General features: G+C 36.1%; 1 protein-coding gene across 4 annotated transcripts in view; it reads left to right on the forward strand.

Annotated features, from left to right (window-relative positions):
• RIMS1 (regulating synaptic membrane exocytosis 1) overlaps positions 1–24,702 on the forward strand; it is a 717,070-nt gene that overhangs the window by 122,247 nt on the left and 570,121 nt on the right. Inside the window, exon 2 of one of the 4 annotated variants that reach the window (XM_072642596.1) lies at positions 15,453–15,533. The exons of the other annotated variants lie outside the window; for them this stretch is intronic. Within the exon in view, the coding sequence (XP_072498697.1) occupies positions 15,453–15,533 (81 nt within the window). The remainder of the gene's footprint in view (positions 1–15,452; positions 15,534–24,702) is intronic. 4 annotated transcript variants of the gene reach the window in all.

Below are 24,702 nucleotides of genomic sequence, written 5' to 3' on the forward strand. Positions count from 1 at the left end.
TATTATAAATACCCAAATAACTACAATGGATATATGAAGGAAGATATTAAGTGCATCCAGAGAAAGAATAGATAAGTTAGTAGTGTAAAAAGAATGATTTTACATATCTATACCTATATCTCTATATCTATACACGTGTGTGTGTGTGTGTATATGTGAAAAAGAGAGAGAGAAAGAAAGAGAGAGGGAGCTAGGGAGGAACAGAGATGGTAGCCATCTCTAGGGTAGGGTGAGGAGGGCATGGAAGGAAAGAAAAAAAGAAAAAGAAAAGAAAATAGAAAGTTACATAACAACTTTATTATATTTTAAAAAGGAATAGCAAATGTGCACAGTAGATTTACAGTTTCATGTACAATCATTTAACTTCTGTTCTACTATGTTATGGAAATTCTTGTTTTATTTCTTAAGTTCAGAAGAAAATTAATGAAATTTTTAAAACTTCGAAAGTATTGCTGAAGAGCAGTTCAGTTTTATTTGTTGCAAAACTTTTATTAACATGATCGATCAGTTTCTCCAACAGAAGAATTTTAAATGACATGCCAGATTTTGCTTTTCTGAAATTAATAATCTTTATTCTACATTGCCTTGTACTCAGGCCTGGTTTTAGGCAAACTATTAATGAAGTAGAAAATTAACTGTGTTTTCTTTTATGTATTCTCACCTTCCTTTCTGTACTCTTCTCTCACATTCGCTCTCCCTGTCCTCTACGTACCCAATGTCTTCATTTTGCTCTCTGCCCTTCTTTTAATGCCCAGTAGTGCTACCAATAATGTCTAGCGTTTATATAGTGCTTGAGGGTTTAACATCTCGTGTCATCTTCAACATCTTTGAGAGATAGCTACTATTTTACAGATTCTTATTCTACAGATGAGGAAACTGAGGCACATATAATTTAAGTGACTTGTTCAGAGTCACATAACTAGTAAATATCTGAGGTCAGATTTTAATTCAAGTTCAATACTCTACACATTCTAATACTTAACTGCCTTATTAGGAAATACCACCAAATTTCCTCTCTTCTTTATTCTCCTTTCCCCTCCACCAATAAAAGCTCATATCACAGCACTAGGTCTGAGATCTGAGCTAGTTGTGAGGATAAAACTTGCTTCAGGTATTTAAAAGGGTTTCACATTGAAGGGATTATTAGACTTGTTCTTGGCTTTTAAGGGAAGAACTTAAAACTATGGGTAAAAGTCATCAAAAAAAAGAGGTATGTTTATGCTTGCAAGTATAAATTTCCTAGCAGAGATACCTCATGGTGATTTGGGCTTCTCAGAAAGTACTGGATTCCCCTTGTTTGGAGAACTTGTGGTAAAGGCTGAATGGTCTTTTGAAAGATATTTTTAAACAAGTACAGGTTAGCATAGATGACCTCTGAGGTCTTTTTTAATTCTGAGATTCTGTGATTCTATATAAGAAAAAATAATTCCTATATAAGTGTGAATGTTTAACCTTTTCCAGAGTTTTTAAGGGGGGGTGAAAAATTGTTCATCCAAATGAATTCCTTAATAATGAGATTTCTGGCAGTATGACAAATGACATTGAGGAAGAGAGAAATATCTCTAGTAAGTAAATGTCTGCTAATGGAGCCTGCCGCACAGATTCACAGGGGAATGTCAATTGACTTGGGGTGATAATTTCTTACAATATTTTCCAAAGTACTGAAGTGAAAGTAACAGGTCTACAACCAGATGATAACCTTGAGACACCCCCAGCATTTGATTACTTCAATAAAGAGTAGAGCAGAAGGCGGAGCCAAGATGTCAGAGTTGAAAGACACATATACTCTAGCGCTTCCCCCACAGCTCACAAAATACCTGTAAAAAATGACTCTGAGTGAATTTGAGAGCAACAGAAGCCACAGAACAACAGAGTGAAAGAGGTTTCCAGCCAAGAGTAACCTGGAAGGCCTACAGGAAAGGTCTATCTCATGGGACCCTGAGCAGAGCAGAACCCAACCCTGGCAGCATAGCAGTGGGAGGAACAGGATTTGAACAGACCTCCAGGGAAGAATTCCTGGCAGGGAGGGTCCCAGATCCCTCAACCCACAAGCAACAAAGAAAGTTCCAAAGGTCAGTGTGGGGGGGGACTTTCCCAGTTGAGAGGGAGGGAAATGGGGCTCCCTTAGCACTGGCCCCAGGTGGTGGCAGCAGTGGGCAGCTATGTGGAAGCAGTCTGAGTCTATTTTCCAGGCATCTCAGTTTAAAGCCTCTGGAGGAATTGGGCAGCTAATCTGAATCTCAGCCTTGAATATGGTACTGGGGAGAGGAGGAGCACTAGGACCCTCCCCTTGACAAAGGACTCAGAAATCAGGTAACTGGCTGGGAAAATGCACAGAAAAGGGGGAAAAAAATAAGACCTTACTTTCTTGGTGAACAGATGTCTCCTTCCATCATTTTGGATGAGGAAGAACAAGGCATACTGTCAGAGGAAGTCAAGGCCTCTGCCTCCAGTACCTCCAAAATGAATATGAAATGGGCTCAGGCCATGGAAGAGCTTGAAAAGCATGTCAGCAGCTTGCTAAAGGAGAACCAAAAAATGGTGACGAAGATAACACCTTTAAAAAGAAGCTAATTCAATTGGAAAAAGAGGTCCAAAAAGTCAATGAGGAGAAAGAGGCTTTAAAAAGCAGAATTAGCCAAATAGAAAAGAAGGTTCAAAAACTCACTGAAAAAATAGTTCTTTAAAAGATAGAATGGAGTTCAGGGAAGCTAATGACTGTGAAATAAACCAAAAAGTTTGAAAACAAAACCAAAAGATTGAAAAAATAGAAGAGAATGTGAAAGATCTCACTGGAAAAACAACTGACCTGGAAAATAGATCCAGGAGAGACAGTTTAAAAATTATGGGACTACCTGAAAACCATGATCAAAAAGAGAGCCTAAAACTGGAACTCAAAATTTTGTGGAAATGAATGTCGAAACCTAAAAACAAACAAACAAATAAATAAAAATCTAAAACTAAAAATAAATAAATACATGAATGAATGAATGAATGAATGAATGAATGAATGAATAAAAATAAATAAATGCAATTTAAAAAAAAGAGTAGAGCAAAGACTGGCAACCTTAACTAGTTTCTCCTCTTTGGAGAATGAGTTAGAGAATGGAGAAAGTTAGAGAATGAGGATAGGAGAGAGGCTTACCCAAGAATCAGTTGTAATTGTATCTCCTCCAAAGTAGTCCCTGCAATTTGAAATTCACAAAACAATTTTTTTTTCAGCAGTGCAAGGTGAAGACCGTGTAGATGATGCTGGTTTCTGGCTTATTTTCCACTTAGGAATCAAGAGAAGCTTTTATTTTGGATTATATAGCAAGTGATTCACTGGCAAAGCTGCAGGGAGCACCACATTATTCTCAACTAATGGTAAATCTGGGTATAATGAGGAGAAAGTAGAATGGTATAGATCTATAGACCCTGTGTCTTTAGCCAAGTGGTATAGGAGCTTACCAAAGGAAATTGTGATGGGACAGCAACCTCTGATTTTGTTGTCTTTCATCCTTCTCTTCTTTGAGGAAAAATGCAACAGATGACCCAAGCAGAACAAGTTGAACAGCTGAAAAAAAGAAAGAAAGAACAAGAATGAAAAAAATGTACAGTAAGACAGAATGAAAGGAGAGGATAATAAAGCCCCAAAAAAACTGAAGGGGGAAAACTGAGATGAATTTAAAAATTAAAAAAGGAAAACATATGAAGAAACTCTAAAGAGTAGCAAAAACAGGAAGTTCTGGGAAGACACCTAGATATTATTGGAAAGGATAATATGAGGAGGAAAAAGTGATAGTGGTACAGAATAGGTGGGATGGTCAAAAAGCTGGTAGGTGATTGAAAAAGGATGGAAGTTAGACAATAGTAGATCAAATGGAAAAGTTAAAGGTCCTAAAAATAGATTACATTTATGTCCTTTCTCAATATCATAAACTTAAAATACATTATGTCTTTTAATTATAATTACTCATGAGTTATTGTCCTTTATCACATGATGACATTATGGCTAAGTGGAACTAAAAACTTGCTCAAACTTGAATAGTTAAGAAGGAGCAGAACTGGGGCTTTAACCTAGGAGTTCTGACAGCAAGTCTAGTCCTTAGCCATTTAATCATGGAATAGCCACAAGTTAAGTGTGCAGCTAGGTGGCACAGTGGATAGAGTGCTGGGCCTCGAATCAGAAAGATTCATCTTCCTGAGTTCAAATCTAACTTCAGATACTTACTAGCTGTGTGACCCTGGGCAAGTCACTTAACCTTGTTTGCCCCACTATTTGTAAAATCAGCTGGAGAAGGAAATGGAAAACTACTTCAGTATCTTTGCCAAGAAAACTCCAAATGGAGTCACGAAAAGTTGGACACAACTGAAATCATTCAACAACATGTGGATTTTACTAGAAAATTAATAATGAATTAATTCTGTTGTCATTGTAAGAATAATTCTGGTGCCCTGGATGTTGGACTTGGCAGCTGAGCTACCCTAAAATGCAAAATCTTTCATCAACCATTAGACCACTTGCATAATTAATATAATCCTAATATCAACACCCTACATTTCCATCTGACTTTTATGACAGTTTTGTTCTGAGGAATTTCTGAAATTCTGACTGTTGCTTCAGAAAAATGGGATCTCTTTCCCAGTCTGTAAGTCATTTCCAGAGGTGTCCATTGAGAATGTAACATCAAAGGACCTAGTTTCAAATCCTAGGTCTGCGGCTTACTGTGTGGCCTCAGGCAAAGTCACTTATATTCCCTGGCACCAGTTTCCTTCCTGGTCAAATGAGGTGTCTGAAGTACAAGACCTCTAAGGTCTCTTCTGGCTCTAAATCTATGATCCTAAAATCATCATTCCAAACTCCTCCTCACTTCCATGACTTCTTAAACATAAACATAGCTCTGAAGTGACCTCCTTGGATTTCTCATGGGGTGGAACAAGCACTGTGTTTGTACTTGTTTAGAACTAAGATTAGAACTTCACTTTGCCATTTATTACCAATGGGACCTTGGGCAAATTACCACCCCTCTCTGGGCCATTGTTTCCTCAATTATAAAATGAGGAGACTGGACTACATTTATCCCTTCCACATTGCAACTTTCCCCATCATGGCTTCAATATATCACAGATGAGCATAAGAAATTAAATGGAAATTTTTGGGGAAGTCTTGTGGAAATCACAGATGATACACAAAGGCCAACAGGTGACACACAGCCTATGACCAAATACTTAACCCAGATTTTACACTAAGATACTGTAAACACCCCATAAAAGAAAAAAGAAAAAAAATCAGCCTTCTTCCCTGGTATGAAGGGAGGACCAAAAATTTTCACCTGGATTTTCCAGATCATGGCCATGCCCTTAACCCTGTGATGTGGAAGGGATAATCATAGGTATCATCCAAGGTCACTTTCATTTCTCATTCCTCTGATTCCACAATGACTGAATTATGTTTCCACAGGTCTCGTTAGGAGGAGAATAATTAGGCCCATCTTTAAACCTCCATTTGCTTTCCTATACAAGTATAGTGCTCTACTTTTCATTGAAATTGATATTTGCTTCCCTTATCTGATTAACATTAAACTTAAAATCCCCTATTATGTGTGTATGTATTAAGGAAAGAATATATGTGTATGTGTATATGCAAATAATATGTATTTTACACATATGTACACACATATATACATACACATACATGCATACATTACATGTGTGTATACATATATGCATATTCACATATATAATATGCACATATGCACACATATAAACATTAATATATTAATTAATATATAACATTAATATGATGAATTAATTAATATGGTGAAAAAAAGGCAAGATGTGGCTAGATGATATCAGAAGAGGGAGATTAAAGATTTGAGAGAACAGCCTTTTCACAGAGTGTCAAACATTCTCTGCCTTTTCATAGTCATCTGTTTTCAACATTTCTTCCCTTTCTAATATGATGGGGAGGGACAGGCAACATTTTCTGAAATTTTGGGGTTTTTTGCCATATGTAATTTAAACATATTTTCTAGTTATATCCTTTGCAAACTGATCAACTTTTGAAATTTCTTGGGTAAATCTAGGCCCTACCCAGCAATGCCTTTTCTCTGTACTCCCAACGACCTGGCTTTATTTTTTTTTATATGGCATTTTTCTATTTCTTCTGAAGGTTATTGTACAGTTCTATTTTAGCCTATGTAACATCTCTGCTGTCTTCCCTTCTCTCATTTTGTTTCCATCGAGGTAATTAGCACTTGAGATCACTGATTTATTTTTTTTAAGGATGCTTTGTTCTCTGAGATTCATTGAGCCTTCATTTTAGTCCTTAGAGGAAACTAGGTCGAAGATTGAATTATATCGTGAGTCTAGAGACAGGAAGAACTGAGTTGTAATCTGGTCTTAGACACTTACTAGCTGTGTGGCCCTGAAGAAATCATCCTATTTCTGTTTGCCTCTATTTTCTTGAGGGCAAAATAGAATAATAACACCTACCTCCCGGTATTGTTGTGAGTATCAAATGAGATAACATTTGTAAGGCACTTAGGACAGTCCCTTGTTTAGCACATTTAGAGGTAGTTAGGTGGTACAGTGCATAGCGCACTAAGCCTAGAGTTAGGAAGATGAGTTCAAATCTAACCTCAGACATTTACTAGTTGTGTGACCTTGGGTAAATCACTTACCTCATTTTCCTCATCCTTAAAATGAGCTGAAGAAAGAATGGCAAACTACTCCAGTATCTTTGCCAAGAAAAACTCAATTGAGGTCATGAAGAATTGGACATAACTAAAAATGACTGAACAATTACAACATGGCACAGTAGCTCATACATAGAAGTTCCTCAATAAATATTTCCTTCCTTACTTTCTCTAATTTCTTCAAGGAGATTGGAAACTGCCTGTCTGAAGGCCATTTTCTCATTTGGTTACCAACATTTTATGTGTAGTTTATTTCAGCAGTCTGACAATAATAGTGCACATTTAATGAATGCATTACAATTTACAAGTGCTTTCCTTATTATTTTGTGAAGTAGATATTCAAGTATCATTGTAGCTAGGTAAGAGAGCAGAATATATATGTTCCACCATCAAAAGGGACCAGAGCACATGCCCAGCTTCAATGTACATGTTCCAATCCACCACCTCCCTCCCACCATGTTAAAAATTTCATTTTTCAGATGAGGAAAGCAATGCTCAGAGATGACTTCCTCAAGGTCAGAAAGCTAATATAGCACAACGATGACTTTAACCCAGGTCTTTTGACTCCAAATTCAATGTTTCTCCATCCATCTCTCATGTGCTTTTTTGTTCATTATTCTTTGCTCTTAAGATCCAAGTCAATAAGCTATAACACAAGTTGACTTTCCTCCTGTTTTTTTCTTTTTAAGAAATCATTCACTTTCAACAGCTACTTAATCAATGCTAAACTAAAACATAGTACTGATAATAAAAATACCACTGGAATATATATGGAATCAAGCCCTCATTGACTGAAAGAGGTAAGGTGGCAGTTAAAATGAGCCTGCCTAAAATATTCTGGGGGGAAAAATCCTTCCCGTGTTTTGAAAATAGAGAACCTAAGTAAAATTAGGGGAAAAAAAACTACTGGAAATATCCCCATCTCCAACTGCATAGACTATAGAGAGACTTATCATTTGCAAATATTTTACAGAGCATGGTATAATTGTAAGAATCTGTTCTAAATCATTTTTATTTTCATATTACATTTGCTGTATTTGCAATGAGATATAATTCTTTTGTAGCTTATCATGAACAATAGAAAATGTAGTCTACTATGTTTTATTGTTTCTGTTCTCAACATTAATTGTTTACTTTTATGTATCTTGGGGACTCTTTGACCATCAATAATATTTCAATAAATACAATTAGAATTTGGGGCTGGGAAGTTAATACAAGAACAATTTTCCCTTTTCCTAATTTCAACAGATCTGGTCTTAAGTTGATCTCAGTCTGCAGGAAAGATATTTTTTTCCATTCATTCATTCATTTGTTCCTTCAGTAAATATTTAGTAAGCATCTATGTGCAGAACATTTGCTAGTGTTGGGTGAGAAGTAAGATGCAAAGTTCGATGAGATGGCACCTGCCTCATGAATTATTCGTAAAATATGTTCTTTTTATTATTCTTTAGTCCGACTCTCTGACTCTTCATGGCCCCTTTTTGAGATTTTCTTGGCAAAGATATGGGAGTTGTTTGCCATTTCTTTCTTTAGCTCCTTTTACAGAGAAGGAAATTATGACAGTCATGTGGCTTGTTCAGGCTCACACAGCTAGTAAGTGTCCAAGGCTACTGAGCCTTAATTACCCATTAGCAAAATGTATGACCATTATTAAATAATTAATAAAAATTAGAACCTTCAAGACATTATCTAGTCAAACCTGCTCTTTTTGATAAATAAGGAAACTTAAATCACCCAGATGGAAGTAATTTGTACATGATCACACATGAGAAACTGTTTTTTGGTCTCCAAGCTTGAAAACTCTTTCTACTGTGCACATGAGACCAAAAGTATCAATAGAAATAGGCTAATATTTTGCAAGCTATGACTAATATCTGAAATTAACTATGGCAGGTTTAAATAATAACCCCAAATGGGAGTAATATCATCAAAAGTATTCAAGCATTTTTTTCCCTTTTCTTTTGGTAGAAATAGATTGCATGCTCTTACACAGAAACTTGAAAGGGAGAAAGTAATTAGGTAAATTGTGAATTTTGCAGACATTTTGAATATCTAATTACCATAGCCTAAGTATCTTAGAAGCAAATTTAGTTCCTGTTTTGAAAGATGAAAGCCTTATCCTAGGCTCATCTGCAAGCATGGAACTGCTAGTTTCTCTAGAGTGTGCGTACAGGGAGGAGTAGAAGTGGGCTGTTGGCAGTCATTCATTGTCATTGATTGCAGTCATTCATAAAAACAGCATTGCTCTGAGGTGGAGTCAGAAGGAGCAGCCCCCTGAGAGGCTTACAGAAGATCTCATTTACATAAATCTTGACTGATGCTGGAGAATGCTTCCTTGCAGCAGGAAAAAGGGAAGGAGAAGATGTCTGATCAATCTGGGTGCAATTAGAAGATGTGGCAAAGAAGCAGTCAAATACTTTCATTCCTTAGTCACTGATCAGTGGGTGGGGGTAGCAGTTGTGACAATTTGTTGGTTTCTGGATGTCTGGTTGAAAGGAATAAATCAACATGAAAGACATACATTTAAGAATAGAAGCATGCTACATCACCATGGTTTGTTTTCTGAAAGCAGGGGTGCTTTATATTCCAGTGAGGGTAATGTATAATAGATAATGGAAAACTACTCCAGCTAAACAATTTCCATATATTAGAACTGTCAAAGCCTGTAAAGGTATATACCTTCAGGTTGGGTTCATTCAGACACAGCCCTCCAAGTATCATTTCTCTAGGCAATATTGGGCTTACAAAGAAGCTTCTCTCCCTCTGCTAGATCTTGATTTTTCCCCCACCCCACTTGATAAAACTATTTACATGATAACTTGTGGGTTAGCCTACTGTGATATATTGTTGTTAAACATTACTTTTTCTCATTTACCGAGGAGTTAAATAAAAGAAAATAAAAAAAGGCGATAAATAGGGAAAAAGGGAAAAAAAATCTGTAAAAGGAAAATCAAACTAGAACAATTCAGGAAAGTATATATCTATAGCTAAAATATCCTGCTCAAACTGGATGATTGATGGAATATATGAAATGACCCTTTTGTTTTCTTCTTAGGACTTTATATTTCAAAAGTAGATTTTCCACAAGTTTCTAGTACTTAGGACAAAGAATGAGTGAAAACATATTTATTTAGGTTTCTTTTAATATTTGTGACATATGAACAGTCTGAGAAACACAATTTCAGGGTGATTAACAATAATTTTATTAATTATGGCTTGAGAATAATTAATAAAAGGATGGTCATTTGACTTTTTCCTATAAACAAAGATGATCCTTGGGGCCTTTGAATGCCTTTGGAAAAGGAGGTGTCGTCCATCTGAGTGTGGAAATCAACTCTGATGGGTTAACAATCAATCAATGAGTAGGGTGGACATATTAATGAGGAGGTGGGCAAAAAGGCTTCATCCCCTTCTGCACAGAAGGTGATCTAATCATGAGACTCAGCTTCCTTCAGAAATCTGGGCTAAATAATTCATTTCTACCCAGACCTTGCCAGTTGTTCTTTCCCCTACATAAGCCAGATCACCCCAGATTCTAATGGAAGGTCCCAAGGACAAACAGGAATGTATTTTTCTAAGAGTAAGATCTCAGTTAGACTGGATTCTGTAAGGTCTCCTAGTTGGGTGGAGTCCCATCCAAGATCAAGAGGCACATTTCTGAGGATTTGCGCAATTTCATCTCTCTGCAATGTCCTTCAGAGGCTGACTGAATACCATACAGAGATTTCTGAATAAGGAAATAAAAATGAAAATCTAATTTTAATTAATAGTTGGTTATTAATATAAGAAAGAAATAATTATTTCTCTCCTATTCCAGACACTGTATTAAATGTTGGGAATACAAATATAAAAAGAAAGATGGTCCCTGTTCTCAAGGAGCTTAAATTCTAATAAATGTGACCAAGTAGGAGTGTTTTAGACTACTATATTATCACAATTATGGGAAGCACAGCCATGGGGCAACTGATTAACACATCCTTTCCAGGAATGGTATTGTTGATTGGATTAATGGTCAGAACTAAAAGTGGAAAACAGAGTTGGAGTAAAGGGAGAGAGTACAGGTATGAATCATGATGAATACCTTAGCTGACACTTATGTGGTACTTTCAAAATTTGCCAAGTGTTTTATATGTATCATGTGGTATTAGTTATCATGAGAGGTAGTGTGGCAAAGTAGATAGAGGGCCAACTCAGGAAGATCTGGACTCAAGCCTCTCCTCTGACACATATTAGCTGTGTGACTCTGGGCAAGTCATTTCATCCCTCAATGACCAAGAACTCTCTTTGACTATAAGTTGTGGAGGAGATGGCAATCTATACTAATAGGGGGAGTGCCCCATCTGGAGATGTTTGTATTGATAAAATCACAAGGCCAGTATAACAACAAAAAATAGTACTTCAAGATTTGTAAAGTACTTTGAACACATCTTATTTGAGCCTTATGCTGTGGGTGGAAGTGCAAAGTCAACTGGCTCTATCTAGAAAGCAAAGACTCGAGTTCAGATCTTAGCTCTACCACTTAATAAGTATGTGATTTTGGACAAGTCACTAGGCATATCTATACTTCAGTTTCCTTATATGTAAAATGAAGGGTTTAAACTAGATGATCTTAAAAGTCTTTTCCAGTTCTAAATCTATACTGTTATGAACAAACAGGATCTATAGATATACACATACACATTTTATCTACAGGGGGAGTGCCTTTCTAATGTAAATCAATAACAACTTGCAATTAATAGTTTTAGATATTCCTGAGGCATACATGGTCAAAATAACTTGCCCATGGTCACATAGCTAGTATATGTCAAGGTGAAGACCTCAAACCAGGTCTTAACAATGCTGAGACAGCCTTGTAGTCATTATGCCAGGCTGTTTCCAGCTATGAATATACCAGTTTAAAGATGAGGAAATAGAGTCTCAAAGAGTCCAAGACCAAGATTACCTCCATTAGTAAGTATCAGAGGTAACATTTGGGAAGGTGGTTTTGCTTAAGTATGACATACTTAAGCTTGAAACTTTAATTTTTGAGAACTGGAGCTATTTATTTATTCTCCATTCAGAGATTATTAGCACTAGAATAGTAAAAAGAGAAGAAGACAGACAGGAAGGAAGGAAGGAAGAAAGCAAGGAAGGGAAAAGAAAGGAAGGAAAGAAAGAAGGAATAGAGAGAGAGAGGGAGAAAGGGAGAAAGGGATAGATGGAGAGAAGGAGGGAAGAATGAAGAGAGAAGGAGAGGGAAGAAAGGAGGAAGAAAAGAAGGGAGAAGGGGAAAGAGGACAGAACAAAGAACATTCTGATGTAGTTGTATTAAAAAGAAAAATTACAGAAATTTAAGTCAGTAACAGTCCTGAATCAGGAGGCTCACCTCAGACACGAATACCCTTTCATAGGACGTGACCCATCACTCAGCTATAAACAGTTTCACTTAGAAACACATGCTTTCTGCTTTGCTGGCATGCCCTGGTTACTGGAAGAGGCATAGCCACACCAGAACATTTTTCAGGAAAAGCCAATTAACTAGCACATTGAAGCTTTACAAATATCTGTAAATTTAGAAGGAAGGAAGGAGAGACCAAGGAAGAAGGAAGCATATGGCTCCTTACAGATATAGTTCTTCCTTCAAAAATTTCTCCAAAGTTTGTGATATTTCAGGCATTTCCATAAAGTAGTGCAGACAGATTAAATATGCTGTGCTAACTATTTTTAGAGGGGAGGAAGGATCCCTAAAGATTCCTAGTGCTGTGCATGCTACCTCACTGGGCACTGTGCCCCTGGTGCAGATTAGACCAGAATTTCGAGGCTCAAAAGTTCTAGTACATTAATTCTCTCTATCAAGGTGTTGCCTGAATGTTTTCTTAGTCAGTTCTAATGCTTTAGTTTCGCTCTCTTCATAGAACCAGATAGATGTGTTCAGCTTCCACGAAGACTCATGATTTAGCTCCCTGCTTTTACTGAAGACATGCTTTTAGGGTAAAGCAATTAGCAACTTAGCATCAGATTCATAGATATTTTGACTGGATTTATTATTTTATTGTCATGGTGAACTCCGAATGAGGAAACATCTTTCATTAATACAAATCAGCAAATAGTATGCACTGTATAGACTTAATAAGTTGCCTGGGGGGGGTACCAACAGGTTAAGTGACGAGGTCATAGCCAATTATTAGTGGTGAAACTTGAAGCTGGATTTTCCTGATGAGAGAGAGACAGAGAGACAGAGACAGAGTGACAGAGATAGAGTGAGAGATAGAGACAGCAGGACAGAGAAAGAGAGAGAGAGACAGAGAGAGAAAGAGAGAGAGAGAGAGAGAAAGGTAGATAGATGGATAGGTAGACAGATAAATAGATAGATGAGAGAGAGGTAGATAGACAATATATGTATATGTCTATATATGTATAAATGTCTATAATATTTTTTTAATTGGCAAAGTGTTTTATATATGTTATATAGCATGAGAGACAATGTCTTGTAAAGGACCAAAGAGCCAGACAACATTCACATACACAAGATCATAGGATCATGTATTTAAAGCTGAAAGAAAGCTTTGAGGTTTAACTCTCTCATTTTACAGGTAAGGGGACTGAGCCACAGAGAGATGATATAATTTGTCCAGGAGCCCAAAAGTGTCCAATATAGAATTCTAACTCAGATAATCATCACTACAGGTTTGTCACTTTATTCACACTACCCCTTGTACTATATATTAATATAAAAAGCACTTTTAAATTGCTAATATCTTTATATTGGAAGTTTGGATAAATAGATACATGTAACACATAAGATTTTTCCATATATAATGTCTTCCATACCTCATATATGTATATATAAACACATGCACACTGTCAAACACAAAAAAATTTGCTCTGTCTCCATTATGCTAAGTCAGGAAAACCAGTTGTGTCTATGACTATTACTGGTTATGTGACCTTGGCTAAGTTATTGGAATTGCTCCATGCCCCCAAACAACTAAAACAATACTGAACAGATGATGTTTTGGATACGTGTAAATGAATGAAATTTCTTCTGAGTTTTCTATAGTCATTAAACCATTGACAAAACAAGTAGGTAGGTAAGGCGAATGAGTAGGTCCGAGAATGGGTAGGTGAGGTAGGCCAGTGAGTGGGCAGGTGAGGTAGACAAGTGGGTAGGTAAGTTGGTAGATAACTAGACAAAATAAATGAATAAGTCCTAGAAGGAAAGTGCACTGATATGTTTTAGTTCATCTGCTTTAAAACAAGTTGTATGTGCATGTTTGTGTGTGCGTATGTGTGTGTATGTATATCTGTGTTCCCGTGAAGTTGTGTATTTTTTTTCAGAAGTGGAGAATTTAGCCCTGCAGCTTTTCCCACTGGGAAAGCTGGTTATCGATTGCTGCCTGATCTTAGCTCCACTTCTGAGTGGTGTATAAATGACTTGTTTCAGGAAGACGTTGGTGATGAGGCTCTCTGTGAAGCCAAACAGAAATAATTCCTGACTCATCCCCCTAAAACCATCTACACAGACCATTAAAAGCCTGGGGTCCTGTAGGTAGGGTCAGTTCAGAAAAAAAAAAAAATCTAGCATAGAGGAACTTCAGTTCTATTATTGTGTCTTCCCTCTTTTAAAAAAGAGCCTCAGGAAGGAAAACAAAACAAAACAAAACAAAGAAACAAACGTTATGTTTTAGTTTCCATCCAGAATTAAAATTATCTCAAGGACCAATAAAGTGATAATTTAAAGTTTCTTTCTTCCTCCATGTTCAAAAAGCAAAATAATCAATCAATCTGTATTTATTAAGCACCTACTTTGTACCAAGAACTTTGTTAGGAACTGGGAATATCAAAAAACAAAAATAACACCCCTCCAAAAAACCAAAACAACTCACGTCAAAGTCCCTATCTCAACTTGCTTACATTGTATTAAAGAGGAAACAACATGGCTCGTTCTGCTAGTGGGGCCCCCATGAAAGCATGATTTCCACTGTGACTCAAATGCTGTCAAGATATTTGTAGCTTGGTTTTTCTTTTTTTTCCTGAGGAACAGTCTCCCTTCTTTTTTTTTTTTTTTTGCCTATCCTTTTTTGGCTATGTATCCAATATATTGGAAATATTGTTCATCACTGCATTTGATTACTAGTGATGAAGGGGAAAAAAGCACCACACCCTTTTATTTTTTATCATCTAGACTTTGGGCTTTCCCTACCAAGTATCATTATTTTAAAACCAATATTCTGGATAATGAAAGGTTCCCACCTACCTCTTCCTAAATTAGCTTGGATGGGGCTTTTAATGGAGGAACAGTGTCCAAGCTTCTTAACTTTGTTTGCGTAAAGAAGCTGCCTCTGAAGTGGTGCATGTTTTAGCTCAAATAGACAAAGCTAGATAAAAGCCTGCCCATTGGTGAAGCGTAGCAAAGCTGCCATCCTATTTTTAAGCATGCATCTTTCTTCTTCTAATGGCCCTAGGCTGGCCACAGCTCATAGCTGCATTTCAGCTATGGAGAAAGCTGCTTGGAACATTTTCATTTCCACTAAGAGAAAAAAAATAAATGGATACAGTGACTAGCCTGGGCCTTGCAAGGTAGGGAAGAAGACCTTGTAAGTTTCAACCTGGGGAATGCATCCATTTGCAAAGTATTTTTTCCCCTAGGTCTGCAGCCTTATCATTTGGGGGGACTTTTACAGGCTTTTCCTCCCCCCACACTGGCCTGTTTGTTAGACTGATCAGATTTCCAGGTGTATTCTAGGCCTTTGAACATTAATAGTGCATTGTGCTGTCTATCATGCGCCCCAGGTGTGTTGTCAGGGATATGGCGAAACCTGCAGCCTGCAAAACACCAAGGAATGCTGAAAACCAGTCCCACCAACCTTCACCGTGAGTATGGCATTGGTTTTATTGACTGAAAATGTACTCTCTTGCACAGGGCTTTGCTTATGTTGTAGTATGACTGGTAGATGGATGCATTTTATTTTTAAGAGGGTAATTTTTATAATATGTATTACTATAAAGTATACATTTGAAAGAAGGAAAGAAGATCTGGCCATCTGTAGTGGAAAATCATTGATACTGAGTTAGGGATAATTACCACAGCACTCATTAAGTAGATTTCACAAGTGAGGTTTCTACCTTATTTTTGTGTCGAGGCAGACTGAAACAAAATGAAAGACTTTGAATGATGAGAATTTAGCTAAAGAGGGCACTTTTTTCAGAGCTCAGGAATAGCAACAATTCTCATGTTTTATCACTAGAAAAGTTCTAACTTTGAAGCTCGAACACAGGAAGAGGTGGGTTGACTCTATCTTTGATGCTTATTTGTTTCATGGCCATGGCCAAGCTATTGAAACCTCACCATGTCCTAGGCAGCTGTTGAAGAGACATGATCAAGATGCTATATATTAACACAAAGAATATATTAACAAAGGGAGTTTCCTTTATTAAGGAAATCAGAGGTGTAGATGAAAAAATCATAGATATGTAGGTAAGCAGATAAGGAGAAAGAGAGAGAGAGAGAGAGAGAGAGAGGGAGAGAGAGAGAGAAAGAGAGGGAGAGAGAGAGAGAAAGAGAGAGAGAGAGAGAGAGAGAGAGAGAAAGAGAGAGAGAGAGAGAGAGAAACAATGACAAAAGTTTAGGGAAATAAATATATATAGAAAAATAAGTTTTCCATTATAAATTTTAACTTCTGGATATAAGGATATATAAGGATGAATAGATAGATAGATAGATAGATAGATAGATAGATAGATAGATAGATAGATAGATGTAGATAGATAGATAAAGAAACAAAATCTATTGGTAATACTCAAACCTGATACTAACTGCCTAGTCTACCATTGTTTTATCTGACAGAAGAGACCAGAATTGATTGCTCTGATATGGTTTCCCTTCTCCTCTGTACCTTCATTGGAGAATAAGTAAAGACAGGGAAATGCACACACACCAGTGAATGATGTTGGAGAGAAGAAAGAGATTTCAGATAAAGATAGACTTCAATTCAATTAAAGGAAAGCTATTATTAAAATAAAATCTAAATAAGCTATACCATTATATGTCTTCTGGAAATAGAAGTTTGTTGGTTTATTTTTTTTCTCAGTAAGAATTTTTTTTTCCCTTAAAATTTACCTTGACCATGTTAATGACCTCAATTTAGTCAGTATCTCTAGGTATTGGGTGACATAGCTACCACTTATGAGAAAAATAGCTGATTTCCCTGATCCTGAACAAAAGCATAGGAAATTCAAGTTTTGTAGGCAGAGGATTCTAGAAGAATTCTTAGACTCTAGAGGGCTTTAGTTTTCAAAAAGGAGCAATAATAACAAAAGTAACTAGGTAATGAATAGTATTTCTTAATGATGTCCAAAACTGAAATTAATGAAATAACATAAAGGATACCTGATTTTAGGTAAGAGGTGTGTTTATGCATGGTGAGAGATATTTTTGGAAACTTATGAATGTTTGAGATGCAAAATTTCAGTGGATTCATAAGACCTATCAATTACACTCAAAATGAAACATCAAATTTAACTGCTAACTTAACAACTGAAGTAAGGATTTATAATATCAAATTGCAGGTTTTTCTCCTAGTAAAGAGAAATATGGCAAATAAGATAAAAGCCTTTTCTCTTTAATTATAGTGAAAAGAAAGTTGGTTAAAACTTATGTTTAAAAAAGGAATGTCAAATTCTAGGAAACCCTTCTTTTCATGGTGGTATGTATCTTCAATGCTATTCTGAAGCACTCTCCTCAAAATTTGGCTTTTCTTGGTACCCCCTAGGACACACCGTTCTTTAACATGCGTTCTCTTCTTTCTGCCTGAATATCTGAACTGTCTCTTTGGGTGTGTATTCCTTTTCTGGTATTGATCTACTTCAAGCAGTCTCTGGAAAAAAATCCATTAAAGGATCATCATTGATGTAAAAAAATTTTTGATTCCTTGTCAGTCACAGCAGTTCTGAAGTAATGGGGTCCCAATCCATTTTTATCTCTATTTTAAAACCATCAGTATTAGATGTGGTAATCATTTTCATTCTTTTTTATGGTTCTAAATCCAAGATTTAGTCTGTTTGCTTTTGGTTACCATATATTTAGACTGTGTCTAATTTAATATAGTCAAGAAGAAGTGTGTTGACTTTTACTTCATTGGGTGATGTTTCCCTGGGGATAAGAAAGTATGGGAGACTGGAAAGGAAAAAGCAAAAAACAAAAAACTCTAGTCTTTGCTTCCCCTTCCCTACCAGGGAAACGTCACATCGGAGGGAAATGAGTTAGAGGAAATTTCTTCAGCCTCCTCCCCCCCCCCCCACTTTATGGTGTTCTCTTCTCTCAGAAGTTTAACCCGGTAACCATCTAGCCAAAAAAAAAAAAAATTCTTCTATATTAGGCAATTCACAAAATTTGTTACGTCTGATTCACTTCTCTCCACTGTGTTCTGATGCCCTTGGGCAGACATCTCACTCTTTCCATAACTTCTGTTGAAGATTGTTAGATGGAAAGAGGTGCTTCTTTCAGGAAATGACTGATACTTGTCTTTGGGGTGCTGTTGTTATACAAGAAAGGCACTGAGTTGAAGGAGAGGAAGGCAAATGCATATTGAGTAATAGAAGATGGATATCACAGGATCATGTTAAAAAATTATATAGTAAAAAGGAAAGAATGATAGATGTTTTAATGAATAAAAGCAGAAGAGTAGAAATTCATGGGGAAACAGATACAAGAAATCTGAATGTAAAAAGAAATGTTCAGTTTATTTAGTGCAAATGGAAAGAGACCTCAGGAGTGATTATTATCATACCAGTGACTAAATACAGTCTTTGTAGTATTTTGATCTGTCTGGAGATGAAGAAAATATGAAATGGGAAAGTCAAATTAACAAAAATCATCACATTGAGACTTGATGATAACATGGATGCACATTTTTTTAAGTGGAAAAAGAAATGAAGAGGCAAATGTCAGAGGAGATAGGAACTACATTGGGAAATAGCATAGAACTAGAAGGAAAGAGTCAAGGACTTTGAGTCTTTGTTGACATAGTTCTTATTATAGCATTAAAGATGGTATGTATGACATGATGGGATTTTACATTTTTCCTTTGTTGTTGTTCAGTCCTTTTAGTCACATCCAACTTTCTGTGACCACATTTTTGAATTTTCTTGGCAAAGACACTGGAATGGTTTGCCGCTTCCTTCTCCAGCTCATTTTGCAGAAGAAGAGCTGGGGTTAAATGACTTGCCCAGAGTCACAAAGCTAGTGTCAGAGGCCAGATTTAAACCCAGGAAGATGAATCTTCCTGATTTAGTATATTATTTCTTTTTCTTGTGCATCATTTGGTCACAGAAGCTTCTGTTCTATAGTCTAGGCACATTAGGAGAAACACATGAATTATTGAACTAGGATAAATTGAAATTTACATGATTGGTTGGAATCTGTTTTCCTTTTTTCTTATTATGACAGTTTCATTCTATGTTATAGCCCCAGTAACCAATGATAAATTGATGGGAATTTTTATATTATTCTTTTTTTTCTTTCTTTTCTTTTTTGTTTCTTTTGGTCTAGACCTATTTTGGGCATAAGGAACACAAAACATGGCAAATTCTTTTATTGATGCAGATTGGCACCTCAACTGTAACCTATACTCTTATAGGTTATACTTACACTCTGACAAAACAGGCAGTATATATCAGAAGCAGGATCTAAGCCTCATTTTTCATTCACTGAGGATTGTGATTTATTCAATATGCCACTCTGTTTCTCAAATGGACAGATACATATGCAATAATCTCTGTATGTATATGTGTGTGTATATGTACACACATATGTACACACATACATATTATATTTATACTCAATAGAAAACACTCCAAATGTTCTTTTCCCTTAATGTTGAAATGTTAGTTATGGTTTTTATAAAAATATTTCTACCATGTGAATTTTTTAACACAAAATATCAAAGATGTGAAAATATTGCTATTGTTCCTCATTTAAAGAAATAAATTTCCAGATTTGTAAATGTGATCTATTCTCAATTTTATAGAAACAGATTATCCACAGGAAAACATATTATCAATTTCTCATTAAAATCACTTATTTTTAATTATTTTGATGACATTGTTTTTACTCAGAAAAGATGAGTTTTTTGAAACACAAATTATTACTAATGTGAATCAGGAAGCAGAAAGCAAGTAAGGGCAGTGAAAACACCACTGAGTTTTGGGCTGGTGATTTTATTAGTCTGAGAAATTATGCTCTCAATACCCAGTTTTAGAACCAAGAACTATATAAATAAATTGTGTATTTTCCATTTATTTTTTTCATTAGGCATTTGTAATGTGACTTAATTTTTGCTTGGAACTGTATGTGAAATCTCAACACTTCAGACATACCCATCCTCAAACACAAATTCAAAACTATATGCAATCATTTTGGAATCATTTATGAGTTGGATTTATCCACATTGTTGTGACCCTTTATCAGTGCTGAGAATTGACTATGAATATATGTGCATTTGAATAACATTAACATATTAAAAATCCAGTGAAATGAGTGTAGCCCATTCTATGTTCTATATATTAAATATTATAATAATGATGAGTCCTATGATAGCATTTACTCTAAAATTACTTAGGTACTCTGAATTACCAAGTACTCTCTTAGGCACTTATTCTACTATTTTTAAGAAATTATTAAGTGCCTATAGTACTACATACAGTTCATTGGGCTAGGTGCTGATGAGTAAAACAGATCATAGGGGCTTAACAGGACATGAACCCTGCTCTCTGGTTCCTAAGGTGAACTTAGTTTTGGTTGGAGAATAGGGTAACAGATTGTCTGAGGAGTAGGAAACCTCAGGATCTCACATAGGCTAACCAGTGTTTACATTACTGCTTGTTGTATGCATCCCCCATAAAAGGTGAGATGCAAAGTCAAAGACCAAATAGCAGTACAATTTAGTCATACTAGGAGATGGAGAAGCCTTCCCTACAATCAGACCTGAACCTTTGTGGCGTTGCTGGTCACACTCAACCCTTTCAGCAATGGCGAAAGGAAAAGTGTTTAGTAGGCAGCAGGGCACTCCAGTGGGGAAAGACAGACCCTTCCCTAGCTTTGATGACTTAAAGCCCCTGGAGTGAGGGAGTACCATTCACATAGTAGCATCACAGATGATAGCAGAGGGCCAGGAGGTTCTTGAAGAGTGGACAGAAAGACTGTAACAACACTGAAGCAAAACTTGGATGACCCTACCTTAGATATGGTCCTGAGGGGAAATAAACAGATGATTTACAGATAAATTATAAAACAAAGCAAATGAAACATAATAAATATGTAGAAACAGAATAAAGTGATACACAATGTGAGAGGAATAAATTGGCAACTTAAGCCATTAGGGAAGAAGATTTTGCGAGCAAGCCAATAAGTGGAACAGTAGAACACTGAACCTCAAGTCAGGAAGATGTTTTGAGTTCTGATTTTACCTCAGACACTTCCTTAAATGGTGTGACTTTGGAGGAGTCACTGAACCTGTCTGCCTCAATTTTTTGATCTGTAAATTGAGGATGATAATGGTACCTTATCCCTCAGTGTTGTTGTGAAGATCAGATGAAATAACATTTGTAAAATGCTTTGCATACCTTAAATACTATTATTTTTAGCTATTATTAACTTTAGTTTTGAAGAGAAGAGAGAAAGAACATTCCTCTTTTTTATCATAATCATTTCTGTATTTGTTCTATCTCTCCTAAAAAATCACAAACTACTTGAGAAAAGAGACCATGTCATACTTTTCTTTGCACCTTATCAACACCTAGCCCAGTTCCTTAAATGTGGCTCTTCATAAATGTTTATTGATTTACTTATTGATCTTTCACTAGATTAGGTGGTATTTTTCCATGGGAAAAAGGGTGACATAGAAGATGAATTGAGAATTATGGTGTGAAAAAATGCATGTCAAATCCCCTGCCCTCTCACTCTCCCTAGATGTTGTATTTATGTCTGAGTCAGTCTTAAAATTGACAGGAAGGCTGTTCTCAAAAGGTTTATTTTAATAGGCATCCTTTTCTAGATCTCAAGGGCACAGCTATATTCAGCAATAATCATCATGATGCATATTTAATCGTAACATGGAGACTCAAGAGAATCAACATACATGGGTGGAAAATGAATGTGTAGATTTAATCATGGGAAGATGGTGCTTATATTCATCATAATTTTTAAATTGTCTCCCTTAAGTACCAAGGCTGTTTGGTACTTAGCATTCAGCATTGTAAATATCTAAATAACTGAAATTATAAATCCTTGATAAAGTGATGTAATGAAATGGCATCATCCGACTATTGTTTCAAATTGAGGTTAAATTCAGTATAAATGTTTTCATGAAATTATGAGAGTACTTCCTTTGAGAAAGCAAGGAGGTGGTGGACATTTTGAATAGGCTACTATAGATATTATGTGATACAGACATTGTATAGGTTGCTTTTGCTTAATCATTTTTCTCTGTCACAAGGGAAAATTGAATCTGATGGTATTTGTAAAATGAGCGTGATGTAAAAATGAGAAGCATTGAGAAAATTAATTTTTAAAAGGAAATATTGAGAGTTTGGAAATTTCATGAAGCCAGAATCCAATGACATGGATTGTTTTATGCAGTTTGAAGACAAGGGCTGTGATTTTGCTCTTCCAAGGACCTGTCAAATAGTCAGATGCTTAGTAAAGACTTGTAGATTGACTGGAGTCCTTTAATGATACATCAACAGCAAAAATGTGTAGGATCAGTACTATGGATTATGTGGAAAGAAGATATGAAATGGAGAGAATGGAAAACCACAAAGTTCAGGAATAGCTGAGGAACAAGGACCAAGGAGTCTAGAATATGGCAGAACAGGGTCCCTTAACCATAATAGTCCTGGCTACATATATAACAAATATTATATGAAGTAAATGTCAATTATTTATTTTAATCATTGGTCCATAGTACTGTGGATCACTGATTAAAGTAAATAATTGACATGTACTTTATCCCTATATGTACCCATTCTCCTGCGATGAAACTGTTCTGTCTTACACTGAATGTGAAAAAGTAACAAGTAGAATATGAAGGGATGCGGGAATTTGTTCTTTAGTGAATAGAAAGGTAATGGAGGCGAATCCCTCAGAAACGATCATAGCTGATCATTGATTGGTTGTGTGCTGATGAGGGTGGAGTGGGAAGGACATGAGGGAAAACTTTGTAGTGGAAGGTCTAGCCCTGGAGCATGGTAAGTCAAAGAAAGAGGAGTGGAGATTCAATTAATATTCCAGAGGGAACTCTTCTAAGCCAGGGGTGGGGAAGCTTCAGCCTCAAGGCCACATGTGGCCTTCTAGGTCCTTGGGTGCAGCCTTCTGACTGAGTCTAAGTTTTACAGAACAAATCCTTTTATTAAGGGATTAATCATTAATTAATTAATTATTAATTAAGGGATTTTATTAAAGGGATTTGTTCTATGAAGTTTGAATTCAGCCAAAGAACCACACTTGAGGACATGTGGCCTCAAGGCTGCAAGTTCCCCACTCCTGTTCTAAGCCATGTAGACAATAGTTCATATGACTAATTTATCATAGTAAATCAAAAGTATTCTTGTATATACATATATATGTGAACATGAATGTTCATACTTACACAAACAAGTTGTTTTATTTGGGATCTTTGGTACACACCTGTAAAGTCATCAGTATAGAGAATGTCGGTGAATGTACCAATGAAGACTTGCATAGCTCTGCAATTTAAAATCTCAGTGAGATGCCAAATAACTTGTCCAGGGTCATACAGTCAGTGTGTATTAGATAGGATTTGAACACAAGTCTTCTTGGCTCAAAGATCAACTCTCTCTCCATAGCGTCATACTGTCTCTTCATCTGTGTATCTGTGTGTGTTTATATAATTCCTTTCTTCCAAATTATTTTGTTCTCTTTTTTCAGTATTTTTATATGTACACTGACATATAGAATAATATTGTATAAGGAAGTAAATATTGGACTTGAAGTTAGAGGCCCTGGACTCATCCAGCTTTGGTATTTACTAGCTATGTCATCATATGCAAATAACTTAACCTCTCTAATACTCAGTTTTCCATCTGTACAATGGAAAAAAACAGTATTTATACTCCTAATCTTGTAAACTTGCTATGAAAAAAGTATGTTGTAAATCTTAAGGTGTGATGGCAATTTCGGTTATTATTAAGTGATAAGGATTGGCCTTGTATTTTCGTTTGTATTGTGTTCATCCTTCATTGATGAAGAAGACCATGCCGTCAGAGAAATAGTGACATGACTTGTACTTGACTTTGTTTTGAGTGAGGGAGGGCTGTGCAGGTCACCAGCCTCACTTCTCCTCCAGAAGTCAGTCCTGGATGAGGAAACTCAACAAATACAAGAAGGCCCCTTCTCTATAAGTTATAGATGAAGAAGATTAGGGCCCTGGCAGCCTATGTCAGAGGTTGCTTTGAACCTTCTCTTTAAAGCTTGAAGAGCAGCTCTCTACCCACTATATCACAATGCCTCTTGAATTCTTATTAAAAATATAAAATGCTATGTGTAAACAAATTTATCATAAATATATAAGATTTAATATTTTTAAATGTTACTCATTGGGAATAGAATTTAGTATTTGCCAGAGATTTTAAATAAAAAGTGAAATGGGATTTGGGCTTTTCATTTTTAATCAATGTAATGGTCACTGAATTAAGTTGAATATTAGACTTGATTAATGAGGGAACAGATTTAAGATTTCTTTTTCCCTTGGGGAGGGTGCTTTATTATTTTCTTTATTTATCTTCCATCCAGGCTCAGCTCAGCTGCTGCCTCCTCTGTGCAGCCTGACTCTAAATTCTAGTGTTCTTTCCCTCCACAAATTATCTGACATTTCCTTATTGATGTTTGCGTTGTATTTTCTGGTAGAATATAAGGTTTCTGAGGGCAAGGACAATACTTTGTCTTTATCTCTGCCCCATACTTAGTAAAATGTGTTGCATGCAGTCAAGGGACTTAAATGTTACTTGATATAAAAGTATAAAGATA

Source organism: Notamacropus eugenii, chromosome 2, assembly GCF_028372415.1.
Source record: "Notamacropus eugenii isolate mMacEug1 chromosome 2, mMacEug1.pri_v2, whole genome shotgun sequence".
Taxonomy (NCBI): domain Eukaryota; kingdom Metazoa; phylum Chordata; class Mammalia; order Diprotodontia; family Macropodidae; genus Notamacropus; species Notamacropus eugenii.